The sequence below is a fragment of the Lagopus leucura genome, unplaced genomic scaffold (genome assembly GCF_019238085.1).
Source record: "Lagopus leucura isolate 7727_CA_CO unplaced genomic scaffold, USGS_WTPT01 Super-Scaffold_100045, whole genome shotgun sequence".
Lineage (NCBI taxonomy): Eukaryota > Metazoa > Chordata > Aves > Galliformes > Phasianidae > Lagopus > Lagopus leucura.
Genome location: NW_024962292.1, coordinates 3,388,785 through 3,408,422, shown reverse-complemented (window position 1 = coordinate 3,408,422; position 19,638 = coordinate 3,388,785). Strand labels below are relative to the sequence as shown.

Below are 19,638 nucleotides of genomic sequence, written 5' to 3'. Positions count from 1 at the left end.
TGCTGTATAAAAACCAACAAAAAAAAAAAGCACACACAGAACATGTTTGTCTTCCTGTTCTGTAACAAGTAAATCTAAGATGTCAGTGTTTTCATCCTAATCTAATGGATAACCACTTACAAAAAGTTAAGGGACCTGTATTCTGACCTATGCCAAGTCGCAGCTGTTTCCCTGCAGTTACAGAAGCAGAAATGGTGGTCTGAGGTCTCAAGCTCTTTTACTGAGAATGCATTAGCCAAGTGAGATGGAATAATGATGACTGGGAAGACTGATGTTGTGGGATGTGAATGGAACTGCTGTTTCTGGAAGGGGGGTGGCACGTATTTCTTGTTTCATCTCTAGAGTGACAGTGACTCATATGCCCTTGGAGATTTCTTGTAGGAAGGGAATAAAATGGTCTGTGCAGAAGAAGAGAAAAGAAAAAAGTCAACTTGCAGTTCAGCCACAGGTTCTTTGGACTAAGGAAAGGTGCTGTGCTGTACAGGACTCTGGTGATCTCTTCTATCCTTAAATATCAGCAACAAAATCCCATGGACCATTCTATAGCACTGACCTGCAGTCTGAGTCAGGAAAGGCTGCTTCTGCCTGCAGGAATCTTCTGGTGTGGTGTGGCTGCTGTAGTGTTGCTAGAGGAGGAAGTGGTGGCAGCTGGTGAAAGCAGGAGAATGGGAATAGCTTGGGAAGAATCTGAAAAACAAGGCCCTGCTTTTGATTTAATTTGGGAGAGGATTGTGTAGCTTCTGGAATTGATGGAGAATTTTAGGCATTGTGCTTCTTTTCCTAGAGAGTGCCTTGCCATGGGTTAGTCTGGATTTAAGATTCCCAGTAATGCTTTGTGGAGCCAGGTGATACTCTGACCCTTTGTAGGCAGGGTAAAAATACCGGTTTTGACTTGAATGCAAACTTGTTTGAGGCTTTTCTTCTGCTTGGGAGATGGAGTATGGCATGCCTCATTCACAGGGCTCTGTCTCATGGCTCAGACTTTCAGAAATTGTTCTTTCATTTTCTCTAATGAAAAGAGAAAGAAGAACACGAAGTACTGGATTCAGAAAAGCTGGTTGATTTCCTTTTATTTGGGGAAGCAAAAGACCCACAGAGAAAACCACTAAAAGCTTCTTATTAAAGTATTTATCTTCCCTATTTTCTGAATGACACTCTCGACCACTTTGAATCCTCTCTAGCACTCATTAAATGTAATAGCTTTTTAATGACAACGAGTTTGTTTCCTTTATGCCCTACGGTGAGTCACAGCCCTGCTCTCATGGAGGGTTTGTACATGATGGGGTTGTGGAATGGCTCTGGGCAGAGGAGAGGAGGGGAAGGCTACCATCCTTGCTCCCTGTGCATGCCACACATCTGAACTGAATGATGGTGCTTCTCTGCTTCTCCCTCAACTGCCCCACAGTCCTACCATGCAGCACTGTGAGTGAGAGAAGGCAGAACAAGCAAATGACACTTCCCATGTGTTGAGCTGAGAGACTGGCTTTGCTGTGTTGAGATGAAGCCTTTATTGAGGGCAAATGCGCTTGAGGTTTAAATCCAAGAAAGTGTTTGTTGCTGTGATAAAGGCACAGCCGTAACTGCTGTGCCGTGGTGGGGATTCTCTCAGCAGTACTATGAGGACATGACATTTGTGAGCAGGAAAAAATACACTTTGGACCTAAGGGATAGAGATCTGGGAAACACTGCTTTTGTATGGAAAGCTACTTTGGTTCTCCTCTTTGCAGCCTGAGTGTGGGTTATGCAAGGGTGGCAGAGGCATGGCTGAAGGGATGTGCAGTCTGTTGGGCTCCTGAGCACACAGAAAAGTCCAGGTCTAACAAGAAGGGATTTATTTTCTGACTGAGATGCTTTTAGATCTCTGTGTTAATAGCCCAGTTCAGGCATGCTGACCAAAATCCCCTGCAGTCCCATAATGAGCTCCCATCCCTTTATCAGGGTATAGGACTGCTTGTGGGTGGGCTTTGCTTGCAGGTGTTGTTTAGGACTATTTGATTTGATGTTCTTCTCTCCTACAGCAAGATCTGGCATCTCAGACCATATGGGGTTCTGGTGTGATAGCAAATCTGTCAGGAATATCTCTGAATCTTACTTGGTATGAACTTTCATCCCATGTCTCCATGTGCCAGCCAATGTGTACAGAAAGGGAGTGCCATCCATAGGTCTTTTCACTTCTATTCTGAGAACTCAGAGGACGCTGCAAAGGAGAGAATCACAGTGCAGAGTTTGAACCTCTTCCAAGTAAAGTGGCATTAGGATCCCTGCAGAAGTGTTCTTTGCATAAAAGAAAATTCCACCAATCTTCTCTCAAATAAGCCCTTTTGAAGCCTCAGTGCTTAGTTCTTCTCCCTTTCCTGACCCCCCAACACTTCTTCAATTATGGCTTTCAGTACAGGTTGCCTGTGATAAGTAGGCAGACAGGCATCTGAAGAAAGCAGGAGCAGGTATGAAAGCAAATCATCCAGCATCTCTGGTTTTTACAACTATTTTGAGTTTCTGGTAAGAAATAATAAAAAAAAAACAACTCTTCATTCTTGCATTTAAATATTCTCACATATAAGATGATTTTTTCCAGCAATAACCCTTGACATCTGCCAGTGTGAATTTTTTCTCTTGGCCTTAACAGCATGAATTCACATTGTGATTGGGCCAATGCACTCTGCCTCAGCTCAGCCCACAGCCCTGGCAGCTCCCTTGGGCAGGGTGGGCCTTCCACCAGCAAAAGAGATGATTAAGGGAGAATTTGGTGGAGATCTATAAAATCCCGAGTGGCTTTGAGAAAGTAAATGAGAATTGATTGTTCGCTGTCTAATACAGGAACTAGAAATTCCAATTAAATTAACTGATGGTAGGTTGAAAACAACATAGTGCTCTGTGGGTGCTAAAAGTTTATGCGAGTTTGAAGTGGGATGGAAGAAAATTTGTATACGACTGAGGCATAGGCACGACCTATTAGGGAATTCTTGAGATAAATTTATCAGCAGGTGTGAAAGCACTGTGGGGAAAAACCATTATACAGCTTATACTCCTTCCTGGGCATCTGCTATTAGCTGCTGCTAAACACAGGTACTGGGGGAGATAGGTATTTCTCGTAGATTTCCTAACAGCTAAATAAATGTGCAGCTTTTTTTCACAGCAGTCTGAGCTCAATTCCCTTTCTTCCTGCTGCTCTGGAATGGAGAGAGAAGCTCTGAGGCAGAGCAAGAGGTTGCTAACCAGCTGTCAGAGGATGTCTTTGAGCTGTGCTGGGAAGAGCTGTGCACTGAGCTGCTCTGTGGGAGCTGGGACAGGCAGGAGCAGAAGAGCAGCATCCTCAGGCCTGAGGATGGAGGGCTGAGAAGATTCAGACATTTCCTGCTGCCAGGACACAGGGAAGGCAGTTAAGCACAAAAAATATATATTTTTCTCAGGTGAGAAACTTCAACGGAATACCCAAGTAGGGTAAATCATTAAAGGCAGACAGATTTTTTTTGCTTGTTTGCCCTGCTTTTCCTGTGTTGAGGGTTCTTTTTCTTTTTTTTTTTTTCCTTTTGTTTTTCTTTTCTATTTGCCACATGGAGAGAAGGATGTGGGATGAGAAAACATCCAGCAAACTACAGAATCAGATAAGTGCCCTGAGCACAAAAACACAGTGGTGGCTTTGGCCTTGGCATGTGGCCAGCTTGCCCCTATTCTACTTGGGCAGTGAAGCACAGCACAAAGGAAAGGAAGAGTTCATTAAGAACAGCATGGGGCAGTTCGGTCACTTTGGTTTCACGTTGGTCCTCCTCTCTACTGCCCCACTTTGGTTGCTTGAGGGCAAGTGCTGCTTCTCAGCCACAGCAGCAGCCTGAAAGGAGCAAGAAGAAATTTAGAGTTTGCATCTGAATATGAGTACTGCTGGAAATGAAACAGCCTATTTCAAAGGCTGCTGAAACATCATTTATTTGGGGGGCTGGGAGGAGTATAGCAGAAATGCTGAGCCACAGCTTCAACCAGTGATGGAGCACCAGGTGGGAAGGCAGGGCCAACCCAGGGGAAACTAGCTGCATGCATTGCACCTGAGTGACAGGAATGGCTGAAGCCAGGATCCACCCCTTCCCAGACCTCATTTAAGGGTTGGCAGTGGAAGTGAGGGCATCTCACTGGGTTTCCTGGTTCTGGGGTTTTGTTGCTTCTATTAGGTTTGTCAGTGGTAGGACACTGGATTATTTGTCTCAGCTTTTCTTTGAAAACATCAACATTTCTGAGAGTTTATCTGTTTCCTTGATGGTATTCAAAAGCTGAGAACAAAGGTGCTGTTTGCAACTGGAATTCCTCCAATGCTCCTCTCCACCTAGCAGGGCATAGCCTGTTTATGTCCACACTGCTAAAAGTCTGATCAGCAAAGCCTGGAAATGTGTGCCCTTGCATGCTGCTCAGCTCTGGGAATGAGTTAGGATACACAGAAGAGCAGCCATCAACAGGGCACAGACTCTCCTGCTGGAATCAATTTTTGAGTAGGTATCTGCTCACAGCAGCAAAAGTGTAGGTGGGAACACTGAGCTTTGCTTTGTTTTGGGCAACTATTATTGTCATTTCTGTTGATTTATGTCATATTCTGAAGGCTCAAATGAACTGATGGTACTTCTCACTGAAACAGAAAAAAAAAGCAGAGCATCCCTTGTGAGCCTTCTGAGAAGGGTTTGCACGAGCTGGCAGCCAGTTCTCCTGTGGCCCACACAGAGCTGTAGAAATCAGCTCCAAGAAATCAGATCACTTGGTTGGCTACTTTCCTTTTATGCTTTTACAGACTTGGCTGCCACAATGGAGATGAAAATCTGATGCTCTAAACCAGAATTAGCTTTTTTTGTCCCGTGCACCAATACCTTTCTGAGTTTCCCCATTGCTGCAGAGCACAAGAATCCAGGTCCTGAACAAAGGATGTAACATGCAAGAGACTGTACAAACAGAGCAAAGGAAATACTGTTCTCCTAATGCATTTGCACTGTGCGTGTAAATCATCAGGTGACACAGATAGATACAGAGATGGATATATAGGAGATAGGGTAAAAGTACCCAGACTTTTTTTTTTTAGGTGGAGGAAATTAGTGCAAAACAAAGCTTAAGGAGCTACTGGTATTGGACAGCATTCCCCGTTACACAGATGGGTGGAGCACCTCATGGTAGGAGCACTAATGGACAGTGATGAGCACTACCCGGTGGAAGGGAGGATAAGCTTCCCTTTGTCACTTGAGAGGGACGTTCCATCTGCTGACATCCTCTGTCCATCCTTGTTAATGAAGGGCACAGGAGGGCCTCTGGGAACTGGGTCAGTGGCAGCTCGAGCACAGTGCAGCCTAATTAAGGTAGGGGAAATGAGCTGGAGGGAAGGAACCCTGCAAGGCTAGCAGGGAAGGCAGCTGTGTTTTGCACAAGCAGATAAAACAGCTTTTCCACCTGCCCTGGTGACCTGCCTCTTGATGTTCCCTGTAGGGTAGAAGACACAATTCCCACTGCCAAGGGCAGCCCTGTAAGCTGTTCTGCTGCTGAATGCTTGCTTGGCCCTAATTTTTCTCAAAGGGCCAACAGTCCTGCTTGCAACAGATTTCTTGCTGGGCTTGGGAGGTCCAGCATGGCCTGGGCCATGTTCTCCCCAGCTTCTTCAACATTATTTTCTTTAGTGCATGAAAGAAGGAGGGGAAAAAAGTCCTAAAAAAATCCCCCAGGATAATGCCAAACCAAAACAAGGAGAACTTTTCTTTTCAGACCAGGAATGAGAGATGAGCAACAAAGTTTGCTCCCAGGAGCTTTAGGTGGGAGTGGATTGAATGTAAACTACGTAAACGCCATTGAGAGGTCTGGACCCAGATCCAATTTTCCCAATAGCACAGAGTCAATCAAAACTGCAGTGTTTATGTGGACACATTGTTTTCTAAAACTATTTTCTATTCAGTTGGTTTTCTGTGCCTTGGAATAATGTGGTTGTATTGGCTTCAAGGGGACTTGGAACACTGGCAGCATCAGTGCCGGAAACAGCAACACCTGGGAAATATTCTCCATCACTGCCCTTCAGTTAACTATGCAAGAGCTGCACAGTCCTCTGGGTTGTGCAGACTAACAGCTGAGTAATGCAATCTCCTTTTGAATGTTGATCTTCCTGTTCTAGATCAAGAATGAGCCATACATCGATTGAATGACCTACCCACAGTCAGTGAGTGACTCATGGGCAGAGGCAGGAATTGACACACCTGGTATCTCTGTGTTCCTGCTTCCTAGACCCTGCAGCCTCTTGTTCCAGTGCTCTGCCCTTTCCTCTCCTGCCCACTGTAGGATTTTTGTTACGTGTGTGATTTCCAAAGAGACAATATTGGATTACTGCCATGAAAATGAAATGAAAATTTTATTTGACACAGGTATTTGCAGCTGTACAAAGAAGCTGAAGTTCCTTTTATTTCTTATCTTTTTTGAATATTTTGCCATGCCTGGTTTGTTGTAATGCTCCTATGCCTCCAGCACTGCCCACTGATCACTCTGTGGTAGTTTTTTTTTCTTTTTTTTTTTTCTTCTTCTAGAATTGTCTTTGCTGCAGTTTCCTACTGTGGGAATGCTCTGCCCAGACCCACCATTAATACAAGGGCATAATCAGTCACCAAATTCAGTGGGTGGGTTTTATAAATCCCAGCTCACTATTCAGTGAGGTGTAACAGCTGTTGTGATCAATATTTTACAGCGTCTGTTTGAGAAGAAGTTACAGTCAAGCCTTTAGCATCCCCCTGAACAGCTGCGTAATTCACGGGAGTGGCTCTAATCGCTTTAAGCTCTTTGCATTTGACAGAAAACTCAGAATAATTCTGCAGAGAGGTGTTGCCACTGAGCCGAGAGGGAACAGAGTTTCAGGCGCTTAATGGCTTCTCAGGTGTGCTGGAGCCCAGTTTGGGGAAAAGCGGTCTCTTTTGTCATTTGGTTTGGCTGATATCCTTCACCATGATTTCCGAAGTGCTGGCAGTCAGCGTGAAAATCGCATCCCGTACTTTTATAACTTCGCACACGCGGAACTCTGCACGAGCACCGTGAGATGCCACAAAGGCACAGAAACATTCCGGCGCCGCCAGGAAAACAAAAGCAAAAGAGGAACCGCAACGAGCCCGGCGCTCAGCCGGTGCCCGGCCGCAGCCTCCAGCTCTCCGCCCTGCCCTCCCGGCCCGGGGCAGCGCTCAGACGGGCGGGTCTTCACCGCCGCCCGTTGCCTTTCGCTCTGGGAGGCGGGCCGGCCGCTTCCCTCCCAGCGCCCGAAAGCCGCGGGACGCGGAGCTCCGTCAGCCGGGGCCAAAGCTGCGCTGCGTGCCGCCCCGCCATGCCGCGCTGCCCCGGCCGTACCGCCGCTCTGCCACCGACACCGCCACCACTCCTCCACTTCCTCCTCCTCCTCCTCCTCCCGGCCCCGAGTCCCGCCGCCGCCGGCTGTGCCGCCCTGGGGCTGTGCTGCCCGGGCCGCGCCCCGTCCTGCCGCAGCACCGGCTGGCGGCCCGACGGCTCCTACGGGCCGTGCTACTGCGACCAGGTGTGCGAGCACACCCTCGACTGCTGCCACGATTACTCCCAGGCCTGCCCAGGTGAGCAGAAAGCCGTCGCTGTGCCTCTCGGATAGCGTGCGACTGCGGGTGGGCTGGAGCCGGCTGCATCCTCGTGACGGCACCGAGGGCTGCAGGGTGCGCTCTGAGTGCCCGGGAGGAGTGCGAGCTGAGCAGGCGTTATTTTAACTAGCGAAGCCATCCCGCGTTCTTTTCCAACAGACAGCATCCTCACGGAGCCCTGTCCGCTTATATAATGGTTTTTTTTTTTCTTTATTTTTTTCTGTCGTTCTTTAATTTGAATAGCTGCGCCTTTGCGCAGTTGCTCTAGGCAGCTGTTCTTGTGGTTCAGTTGCCTTTTTAATGAGAAAACTGATAGTTCAGCCCAAAGAATATGACAGCAAGGGCTGGCGGCTCTGCAGACCGCTGCCGAGCGGGTGCAGGGCAGCGGTGCCCGTGGGATCCTAAACACGCGTAGTCCCGAGGCAGCGGTGCCGCCTGTGCCTCCTGGTACCGCTCTGACAGCGCGGCCGCAGGAGCCCATGGCGTGCTTCGCCCGTGTCACAGCCGAGCGGTGAGACCCGCGGCTGCACGCACGAGGAAGTGGCCAAGGGCAGCGGGCACTCTCCCCGCCGCCGCGCTCCGTCCCGGCACTGAGCTCGGTGCTGCCGCCCCGTGGCGATTCCGCGGTACTGCAGCGCCGCGCTCGGGGCTGTGCGCGGGGACGGCGCCGCGTCGCTTCGCCTGAGTCCGCTTGCAGCCTGGCCTTCTTTACGGAGCTCCTTTATCAAACTGGTTTTAAAACATAATATTATGGTGTTTACGTTAATGTCTAAAGCCAAGTGGAACTGAAAAGAGCGGAAGATTCCAAATAAATACGATTACGAGAGGATGATAAGGTTGGGCAGCATACAAGCCATGGACATTGCTGCATCTTAGTTAGAGAATTGCTTTCATTCCTAATCTTTGAATGGGTTTAAAAAGCACCCTTGTAGTGCCCTTGGGTGGAGAAAAGCAGTGGCATTTGAAAGATCTCCCTAAAGTTTCTGAAGGCAAGTTGTGGTTTTGAATGAGAGTAAAGCAGTCATTAGGGGTTATCTGTGTGGCGTGGGGGAGCACGTGAAGGTATCAGGGTCGAGCTGCTCAGGAATGCTGAAGCGGTGATGTCGCAGACCTGCCAGATCCATGCACCAGCCCTGCTGAAGTCAGATGCCCTTAGTGCTGCTGTGATGCATTGCTGCACTGTGGCTCAATGCAGTCATGAGGTACAGGAATGGAAGGAGTGGGGCTGCAGCTGATGAAGAATATATAGGAGATATGAGGGAACTTTCCAGAAGAAGCCCATTTAACTTGAGGAACCCAAAAGACATCTTGGGCAGCTCAGGAATTCCTGTGGCAAAGTGGCTCAACACGGCTTTCCAGCCACTGTGTCCAGTGGTGCATGCTGACAGCTACCCGAGATAAAGTGAATATAGGCCACCCAAACATGAGGAAAACGGGATCATGGTGAGGTCTCAGCTCCTCTGTGCCCGTGTGCTCCTGTTTCTGTTCTCAGTCAGGCAAGGAAGATTGAGTTGTGAGACACAGTTAATTACAGAAGGCATGTGAGGCTGTGCTGCTGCTGATGGCAGCCAGGAGCTCCTGTGCTGGCCACGCACTGCTGCTAGGGCAGCCAGCCAGGGTCCTGCCAGGAGAAGGAGTGATGCCAGCACAGCCAGGGTTGGAATGCTACTCTCCTTTTGCCTTCTGCTCAGTCAGGACAGATGGTGCAGTTCACTGATGAAGAGTGGACAGAGAAGCAGTGAAATGTTTTGGCAATTTTGTCTCAGGTAATCTTTTGCTGTAATAACAAATGTGTGGTTGAGCATCCGCAGAACTGTTTCTCAGTAGTGTTGTCAGGACAGTGAAGGTGGGGGGGGGGGGAGCGGTGTCACCCTATGCTCCTGTGGCCACTGAAGAGCTTGATGCATTCACCCCTGCTCTTGCTCACGATCCTTTGATTCAGTCTAATACAAAACATTCTCAGTTCCCTGGTGCAAGTGCATTTGCACTGGAGCTCACAGCAGCATAGCAGGAGGTGAGTGCCCCATGCAGCCTGGACTGCTTTGGTTCGCTGGAGCTTCTGGGAACAGACCTACCAGCACAGCTGGGAAAACAGAAAAACTCATTTCTGTAACGTTCTGCACTCCTTGTTTCTTACTGCTCCAGTTATCCCCTGTGTTGTATCTCAGTGGAGTGCCTGGAGTGGCTGTGCAGAGCCTTGCAAGACCACATATCGTGTTCGGAGGAGGCACGTCATCCAGGAGCCCCAGAATGGAGGAGAGACGTGTCCTGCCCTGGAGGAGAGGGCTGGCTGCGTGGAGTACTGGACTGAGCAAGGAACAGAGTGTAAACAGTCCCTGAGTAAGTCCTCTGAAAATGTAAGTGCCTCGGTAACAGAGAAGGGCTCGTTTGGGCCAGCAGATTTGGTCTTTGTTTGAAAAGAGTTGTTTTCAAACACCGTCAGATTTGCTCTGGGTCTGTCTGGTGGGACTGAGAACTGAGCTCTTCACACAGGGGTGTAGAGATATCCTTCCTGGGACAACATTTAAAAATAGTTCCTGCCGTTTACTGTGGTCTGGTGCATTTCAAAAGTGAAATATTACAGACCTGTCATGATCTCACAAGGGTAAATGTCTGGTAATTTTGATAGAGTTGGTAGATTAATGGTGGTTTAAAACTTCTGGAAGTGTGTGGTGAATGCTATTTTTTTAATTAATGAGTCATCTGCAAAAAGCCATGAAGGAGCAATACCCATCAAAGGCAAGGTATGGCCTTTTCCCCTGGAGCAGGATACATGCAGGGGAAACCTCCTGCTGTTTTCTGGAGGAAAAGTCTGATTTCAGTTTGTTCAGGTTGATTTTTCATGACACACCCTCACTGATTTTTTTGGAAGAACTGCTTCCGATTCATTTGCTGCTATTTTTGGGTCAAAATCTGTCCAGTCTGGAATTTAGCTACAACTGCTTTTATCAAACCTGTTGCATTGATGCCAATGGTAAATATTGCCTCCTCCTCTGTCTTTGGGTGTGCCTGATAAGAAGGCTCACACTCCTCAAGCAAAAATCTGGCCACAGTACAGATTTTCTCTTCAATGAAATGGTTGGTGGGAACCAATAGTACGAAAATACACGGTTGTGTTTGTTTCTCTCTCCTGCCAAAGATAAAACCAAGTGACATTAAAGGCCCATCTCTGCTTTTTTGCAGACATTGACGGCCTCAGTGTGGTGTAACCACTTACACTGTGTACTCTTTCTCTTTGATATATGCAGTCCCTGCGTTAATAACAACAGGAGGGTTTGGAAAAGCAAGGAAAAAAAGAGCTGCAGCTGATGGCAGTGAAAGAGTGGGGTAAGTTGGTCAGCACAGAGGCACGGTCATACTCTACCTTGAATATTTCTCTGCAGCTTTGGGCCTGGCTTCCTGCTGATAAGAACCAGCATCTCTCCCCAGGACAGGGCACTTTACAAGGGCAAGGTGCTGCCTTCTCCTCAGTAGCAGCGATATCCACAGAGAGCCTGAAAGCTGAGAGTCTGCCTTGCTGTAAGGCTGGTAGACTGATGCCATAGAGAAAGGCTGTGTGATCAGTAAACCAAAGACCAGTCACTTCAGCTCTTGTCAGTGTCCAGTTTGAGTGCTCAGTGGTTGTCTTCTCTATCTTTACACAGTAGGATGCCAGGCAAGGAGCTTTTGAAAGTCGCATGCCTGTGGTTAGTGATATTGCTTGAGAAGATTCCTAACCAAAGATCATAATTAATGTTTATACATGCATCTTTACTGTAAGTGTACATGATCTATGTGCTGCACAGTTTAAGAAGCAGTAGACTTTGATAGGAAGAATCACCAAACGTGGAGCAGCAGCTCCTCTACAAGAGAGTGCTGTCAGAATGCAGGTACTGGAGTGTGATGTGTGTGTTCAGCAGTCCTCACTATGATGAAACTTCTTTGTAACCTCTTTAACCAATGTATGTCCAGCACTTGTCTTTTCTCTTTAGGAGAGTCATTTACCAGCTGGACCTTGTGGGTCCTTACTATGAGAGAGCAGTGTGTATTCCTAATGCAGAGTTTCTGTTCTGTCTAGATATGTTGTTGAGGTTTGATGTGGACAGGTGTGATGGGTTAGAAATGTTATGGGACTCTGAGGGTTCACACTGAGCCCCAGTGGGGCTGTGAGGGTTGCTGCCTTGGGCGATTGTGCCTTGGTATCAGAAGTGGAAATGGGGCTGTTTGCATGGATCTATGTGAAAGGAGTAAGTTTTCAGGATACAGAATCTGCTACTTTATTGCATGGGAAACTCACCCTTCTGCCACTTCAGCTCCTTTGGGCTGCCTGTTTCTGCTGTTTTTTGTTTCTAATTAATGATGTGGTCTCTGAATTGACTCTGGCTCTTCCAGTGCTGCAGAAGGCTCTAAACTGGTTATGAAGCTAACCCTCGATGGTTATTTTGGCCGCAGGTACTGCGTGGAGTTCCAACTTGTGGCCATCACGCAGGGCTGCCTGCACAGTCACCACTCATACACTCACTGGATGCAGTACCTCAGGGAGGGCCACACTGTCTGCGTGGAGTGTCAGCACCCGGCTTTAGACTCTGAGAGTCTGCATTGCTATGGGGATGGCAGTGGAAGCCAAAGGTAAGAGTTTGGGTTTCTTTTTTCATGCCGAATTTTTCATTCTCCTCCCTCGATCTGCTTGTCCCAGTTTCATAATGTGCTTTGCTCAGCTCTCTGAGCACTGCCCATGTATTAGCTGGTGATCCTTGCTGCATACTGTGAGTTAGGCCAGAAATCTTCTAATCGTTTTCTTGCAGAAAAGTCAAGTATTAAACCAGTGGCAGAGCCAGGACTGGAAAGTTCTGCGCTTGGTCTGCTAAATCTCACAGACTTTTAAGTGGAACAGTTGTGAGTTGGTGTTTTCTTTAGTGGTGGTGTCGTAAAGATACTTCAGCCATACCTCTAAGGTTAACAGTCCTGTCAGGTCAGTCTAATAAAACAAAATTTGTCAGTGATTTTTTAAGAACCGGGGATTTTGTTTCTACAAGTGACTCTTAGTGAGTACTTCTGGCAAGTGGTAGCTGGCTTACGGGCTTGGGCTAAGTGCTGGCACCTGCACTTCGATGTTAGCACTGTTAAATCTCTGCTCTTTCAGCATCCTTTCCCTGGAAAGCTGAGGAAGATTTGGGGTGATTAATGGGGAGCACCCAAGGTATAAAGATAGGGTGGACTTCAGTGAAGGTGAAGGGAATGGCTTGAAGATGTGACACATCTGTGGTAGAGCCAGCAGCAGAGGAATCCTGGGTCCACAGCTTCTGCTGTGGTCACTGGAGGCACAGCTTCTGCATCGCTTTTGTCCTGATAGATACAATTCTCTGAGATAAAATGCTCTTCAAATTTAACTCCCTTCTAAGTTTGTTAAAGGCATTCTACGAAACTGCAAAACAGCCTGGGCTGACGCTACTCGTCACTGTGTTGAGGAATTTTTTTTAAAACATACAGAAGTTGAAATCAGTATGTTCATTTGAATTAGGAGCTCTAAACTGAGTCTGTTAGGGTTTAAGCACAAAAAGTATTGCGCTAGCAGGACTACCAGTAAGGCTCTTTTATCAGGGTGTTTCAGGCTTTTAGTAAGAGGAAGTCATGTTGGACTCTTCTCCCTTGCCTCAGCTTGTTGTGTACAAAGGTTCCAAAAGCTTTTTAGGCAAAGAAGAAACAAAGACTTGTTGGTGTGGCTAGGGAAGTTTTTTACTTGCATTCAATCTGAATGTTATTTTAAACGATTGCAGTAATGTTATTTTACTGAGGTTCTGGAGCCAGAAAGGAACATCAGATTAATTGAAATAAAAAATACATTCAGGAATTCATTTCCTCTTAGGGCTGCAAAAAGAGAAAGGCATTTTCATTTGCCAAGCTATCTGGTGAACAACACTGTACATGGAATAGAAACACAAAGAAAATGTGATGGTGTGGATCACAGTGATCTGATCCACGTTAGCAGGCTGAAGGCTGGAGATGGGCAGTGGTAATGGTGATTGGTTTACTGACTTCAGTGAACCAAGACTCAGCCCATGGCTCAGCAGCTGGTTTGAATCCACTCCAACAGAGCAAAGCCTAGAAATTGTTCCTGTAGGCATAGGTTATAGGCATGTGAAAACCAGCAGGGAAAACAGCTTTCAATACAGTAAGCTTTCACCTCTCCAGTGTTACTGCCTATAATATCAAATGAACTAATGTCTGTGGCATTTTCTGGGCAGGTATGAGCTCTCTGTGTGTGCCAAGCTGACGTAATGTGTGCGTTCACTTAAGTTCATTACTGAGGTAGCAGTGTAAGCGTGCAGAACAGGCAGTGCTGCTGTGGGCTGACGTGGGCAGTGGACAAAGCTCAAAGCTCTGCAGAAAACAGTGGAGATGCATTTCATGCCTCCTTGATCCGGCAGTGCTGGGCAGTTTGGTCAGAGGTGAGTGGGCAGCTGGCAAGTAGGATATGAGTGATGTCTCCACTCTGCAGCTTCCTTCTCCTGTGTGTGCACGTGAAGCCTCCCTTCCCTTTCCCATGCATCTACTAGATAACCTCCATGACATGGTCTGGTGTTCTTCCACACTATGTGACCTTATTACAATGGTGGATCAAGTTGGTTCTTTGTTAGGGCTGGATATCTCGCTTGATTTACTTGCTATCACATCCTAAGTATTTAATATAGGTGTTCTTTATATGGACAGAACTAACACATAATTATTTTCTAGAAATAATATGCTTTTTTTACCAGGTTACTTGGTGGAAAAAACTGACCTCCGTGGTCTCTTAGAAGAAACTGGACTCTTGATGGGGATAGCCATTGATTGGGATGAGGGAAGTGTCTATGAAAAGGTTTCTGCCTTCAATTAGAGTAAGTGGGCATAGCTGAGCATGCAGTGTTGGCATGGAGTGGTGCTCTGAAGGTCACACAGTGAGAGCATAGGCTGGGACTTGCTGGAGAACAGAAGCACAATGCTTGGAAAGAACAGCAAAAGAAGATGGGAAGGCAACTGCTGCCCTGAGAAACAAGGTGATGGGAGGTCAGAGCTGATGCCGGCACCTAGGATGCAGTGTGCTGCATGTGCGAGTGCACTTAGATCTGCTCCTGAGTCTCTGGCTGCTTGCTCAGTTCACCCTCATTTGGAATTTTTGCCTGTGCAGCTCTACTGGTCACTTTGCCAGGGAGCCAGGGGCAGCTTGCTGGTGACCTCAGAGCAAGTGTGTGTGGCTGGCCTGTGCCATGGCACTACCCTGGGTCTGTCAGGCTGTGCAGTGATGCACATACAGCTGCTGCTGTCACACCCACGCCGTGCCTGTGCTCCACTCTGCTCATGCTGTTGGTTCAGCAGCTCGTGCCAGCATTTAGTTCACTGAGATATTGTTCCAAGAGTGACTCTCAGGAAGGAAAACATCTGACAAGAGTTTAAAATAAACTCGGCAATGCTGGTATATTTTGATGAGTATTTCCTAATTATCGTCTTGTGTCTAAGTGGAGTCTGGCTTATAAATGTGTCAAAATGAAGAGAGATGGTTGTTGTCTGTGCCTTCCACCTGTCCTGTACTGTGTGGAGGTTAGTTCATCTTAACCCCTGTTGTGAAATGAATGCAAGCTCAGGAGTTTCCCACATTTCTGATTTGTGGTCAGATCTTTATGGCCACCAGATGAGGATAAGGTGGGATAATTCAATAGCTCCGATTGGCTTCTTCGTTCTGGAAGGTTATGAGATAAACAAGGTGGAGCATTAAACCTGGAAATTGATCTGTTAATTTTGCATCATATTCTGAAAGATCTACAAATAAAGCCCAGAGCAGCAGACTTGACATCTGTGAAATTGTTACTCAGCCTGTGTTGAGGCAGATCAGCTGCTCTTCATCATCTGGAGCAAGCTGTGATGGTGGTAGCACATAAACATCCATCCGGACTGCAGTAGTTTATGCTCATGCTTGTTGGGCGGGGAGAGAAAGAGAGTAGATGGATGTGATTTATAAAGTCAGTATCTGCCTTCCCCACCAGCTAGACTGGAGTTGGTAAGCTTAGCTGATGTGTTTAAGCAGTGAAGCCTTTTAAAGGTAAAATTGCAGCCCAGAGTTTTGAAAGGTATGGGTCTGCCCTGTGCGCAGCCTGCTTTATCGGGGAGCTTAATCCTCCCTCTGTGGATTCTGGTATTTTGAAATGACCTTAAGCCAGGAGAAAAATACAGTGAGCCTTTTTCCAACCATGTGTGATGCATAAAACCCTGCTCTGGAGCATGACATCTCATTAAACTAAGGGCAGAGTTAGCCGTGTGGAGCTGCAGTAGTAATTCCAGTTTCCAGAACTATAAAACAAGTTAGGGATCTGTTTGTCTGTTCTGCTGGCAGCCCTCTGCACAGGGCATGAGGTGGTATCAAACTGTGGTATCTGTGCATCTCCAAAGGACAGTGTTGAGACACAAGGTGTGAGGAATTCCTTTAAACTACTGCACCATCAATTTGAGGAAGGAAAACACTAATGTGTGTTTCTTGTGCTCTGGCTGCTCACGGAGATGAATTTTGCAGGTCTCATGTTCAAATCCATGTCTGTGTGCGCATAAGGGAGTAAGTATCTTAATGAAGCCTGTGCTGCTGCTGCTTGCAGTGAGCCTGTGCTACAGCAAAATTTCTGTTTCTGTGGCTCTTCGGCCAATATTTCTTCTGCAGCCACTGATTGTGACAAATAGCCTGTGGATCTGCTTGGTTGTTTTAATAGGATATTTTTCTGTTCGGTTCTGGTTGAGGTATTGATGGACTGCCTGAAGGAAAAGTGTTGTGGTTTGGGTTTTTTAAGTTTTTTTTTCATCTTCTCCTTAAGAGACCTGTCAGTAAGCTTGTTCCAACAAGCGAAGCTTTGATACCTTCAGCTAGCTGCATCAGGAAGTTGTGTTAGTGTACAGCTCTTAGGAAGATAGAAAAACTTCAGCAGGTGTTCCACTGACATGGTTACCCAGAGATGCTCATGTCCCTCACACAGACCTATGCTGTGGATTGCATGCTGGGAATACTCCATATCTCGTTGGCTATGGATGGCAATAGAGCTCTGCCTGCTGAGCGGAGGCATGGCGTTAACAAAGAAAAACACTGATTTTGCCCACTCTGCAACCTGGCAGCTGTTTCGGGACAGGAGTTACAGGGGTGTGGGATCATTTTGTGGATGGTTGCATGCAATGATTGATGGATGCCTTGCAGAATGTTTCTCTGACTCCTTTTGGGTTTAACACCGACACTGTGTGCTGCTTTGGCTGATTGTGATCTGCTTCACGTTGTTGTAACCCTGCAGAGGTCGCTGCAGATAGTTCTTTACAGCAGCAGAAGTGAAAATAGGTGTTAGCAACCTAAATTAAACCTACTAGGTGATTTGCTTTGCTTGAGCAAGTGCCTTCCTGCTGTGGGAGAACAGCAGGCTGACTTTCTCCCTCTTATGCTTCCATTTCAGGAATCAGCTGTTGCACTGGCAGGCGGTGGGGAACCCTCGCTGCAGTGGAACATGGAAGAGAATTCGCCAGCTGGACACTTGCTCCTGTCCTTCTGTTCACAGCTTCTTGTTCATCTAACTCCTGACAGTCCCAGCAAGTGAGCACTGTGATGGCTTGTCTGGCACAAACATGCAGTAATAACCATAACCAAAACAATGACTTCTCCACAACAGAGGCTGTGCTGCTTACTTTCAAGAGTTTGCTGTCTGCCCTGGGTCACCCTGAATGCTCTACTCCACAGTTTCCAAAGAAATCAGGCTGGCTGTGAAGTGTCAGTCTCTGTATATCTATTCCTATTGCCTCTTCTGCCTGAGAGAAGCTTTTCTGGCCCCAGTGACTTCACCCCCTCCCTCACATAAGAAAACAGAAAAAAAAAAATCCTTATAAATCCAAGTTTAATTACTGTTTCTAAAGTCCCACTGAAAAAAAAAAAAAAAACCAACAACACAACACAGAATGAATTAACTCAAGTGTGTCTTTTTTGTGGCAATAGCATTTCTTCGTAGATCCTTGTACTCATATATCTTTTCCTTTTTTTGTTTTTTTTCCCTTCATCTCCCTCCCCCAATCTCATCATTTCATATTGATCTTTGTTCCATATTGATCCTCAGTCTTACATAAGGTTGATCTTGCACTGCTGAGATAATGACAAAACTTAGAAATGAGCCTTTTCCAATCTGTGAGGATTGAAGGTACCAGAGATAAACGGGAGTTGGACTTCACATTTCAAGGAGCATCTTGGAGTTGCCCCCAAATGCAGTGCAGTCCTGGAGCTCTAAATAGCAAGTAATCCCAGATGTACCTGTGGAGGCTATGTGTAGTCTTGTGTTTTTTCTTTTAAACTGGAAAATATGTGAAATGTTTTCTTTATATCTTGCTGATTTATATTCACACTTTTCTATAAATGGAAATAAAAATGTTCTCTTGGCGTGAGGTTGCTCACCCTGTGTAGTGCCATCTCTGTAGTGCCTGACCCCACCTTGTTTGTTCTAGGCAATCTTGCTGTCAACTGCTGTGCTCCAGCAGGTAAGTGCCTAGAATCATTAAGGTTGGAAAGACCACTAAGACCATCCAATCCAACTGCGACTGTTCTAAACCATGTTACTCAGTAGGACATCTGCTTTTTTTGTTGAAAGCCCCCAGGAACAGTGACTCCACCATGTCTCTGAGCAGCCCATTCCAATACCTCACCACTCTTTCTGGAAAGTAATTTTTCCTAATATCCAATGTGAATCTCTCCTGGTGTAGCTTAAGGCCACCACCTCTTGTCCTGTGACCTACCAGCATGCAAAGAGAATATATTTCTTTCAACATACCCCTGGTTCTGGATATGCTTAAACAAAATTACAACTTGTTTAGATCCTATCTACTGTCTGTGGTGAGGATCTTTCATAAAACATTAAAGGGCTGAGGAGAGGTGCTTGATTAGGATAGGTGTATGTGTAGTGCAGCAAAGTCTAGCAGCACTTTACCCCTCCTGGTCATCGCAGTAGGGACTTTAGAGCAAGGCTCTGCTTTTTATTACATGCTACAAGCTCTCTCTGTGAATTAATGACTCACAGTGCAGTGATCCCAGAGTAGCAGGACTGAAAAAAAAAAAGTTTGTTCTTCACTGTCTGGCATAATCTACTTTTCAGGCCTGCTTGGGAAAACTCTGGCTTATGAACAGAGGGATGCAATCTGCTGAGGAATAGCTTGTGAGTAAGTAGCTAGAGTGCAGTGTTCTGGTTTCAGCAGTGAGGAGCTTCTGTTAACTAGAAGTCAATTCCCTAGTGGGGGTATGTAATCATAGCAGCATTTAGTCACTGGAAGGTTTTCTTTATCCTGCAGAAGCCCCATGCTGGGCCCCAGGAACCTGAAGAGGCAGCTGCTCATGTCAGCAGCAGAATGAATCCACTGTTGAAAATATGTTTTGCTTTCAAAATCAACTCAAATATTCAGCCTGATCTAGTATTAGGTATGGAGGTTGGTGGCTCTGCATGCAGCAGGGGGTTGGAGCTTTATGATCCTTGAGGTCCCTTCCAGCCCAAACTGTTCCATTATTTTATGATTAACAATACAAATTCTTCCTTTCTCTTTCCAGATGCTGTAAGAAAAGAGTACTGGATCTATAAAAGATGCAGTCTCTCCTTAGTAAGGCTTAGAAAATTAGTCTTCCAAATGTAATATTCACCAGACTGCCCTTCTCCTACAGTATTGGAGACAATCAGGTAGCAAAAGACTGTATTGGATAGTTATATGTGATATTGCCAAGTGGTAGAAGCTTTTACTATAATCAATGAAATGATGTAGTACCTTAAAGCACTTAAATTGCAATCTCATTTATTGAGTACATAAGCAATACCCTACTATATTTGTGTATAAGACCTTTGTTAAATTGCTATAGTACTTGTCAGATGTTTAGTCCTGGCATTAATCCATTTTGTTGGTCTTTCAGGAAATGCTGATTGGCACCTGCCATGAGTAAGTGTTGTGAAACACCCTCCCTGACCCCAACATTTGTGGGAAGTCCTCATGCTTCAGGGTCTTGCAAATAGATGCATTTTAAGACCCAAGTCCTTTTCCC

The 19,638-nt window shown here is 46.3% G+C and overlaps 1 protein-coding gene across 1 annotated transcript; it reads left to right on the top strand.

The window, feature by feature from the left end:
• The first annotated feature begins 7,315 nt into the window (after positions 1 to 7,315).
• Positions 7,316 to 18,014, top strand: LOC122187324 (somatomedin-B and thrombospondin type-1 domain-containing protein-like). The gene is made up of 5 exons (XM_042884741.1): positions 7,316 to 7,574; positions 9,741 to 9,935; positions 10,844 to 10,922; positions 12,027 to 12,203; positions 17,033 to 18,014. Exons 1-5 carry the CDS (start codon positions 7,316 to 7,318, stop codon positions 17,148 to 17,150), a joined length of 828 nt encoding a protein of 275 aa, XP_042740675.1. The 3' UTR covers positions 17,151 to 18,014.
• The last annotated feature ends 1,624 nt before the right edge of the window (positions 18,015 to 19,638 follow it).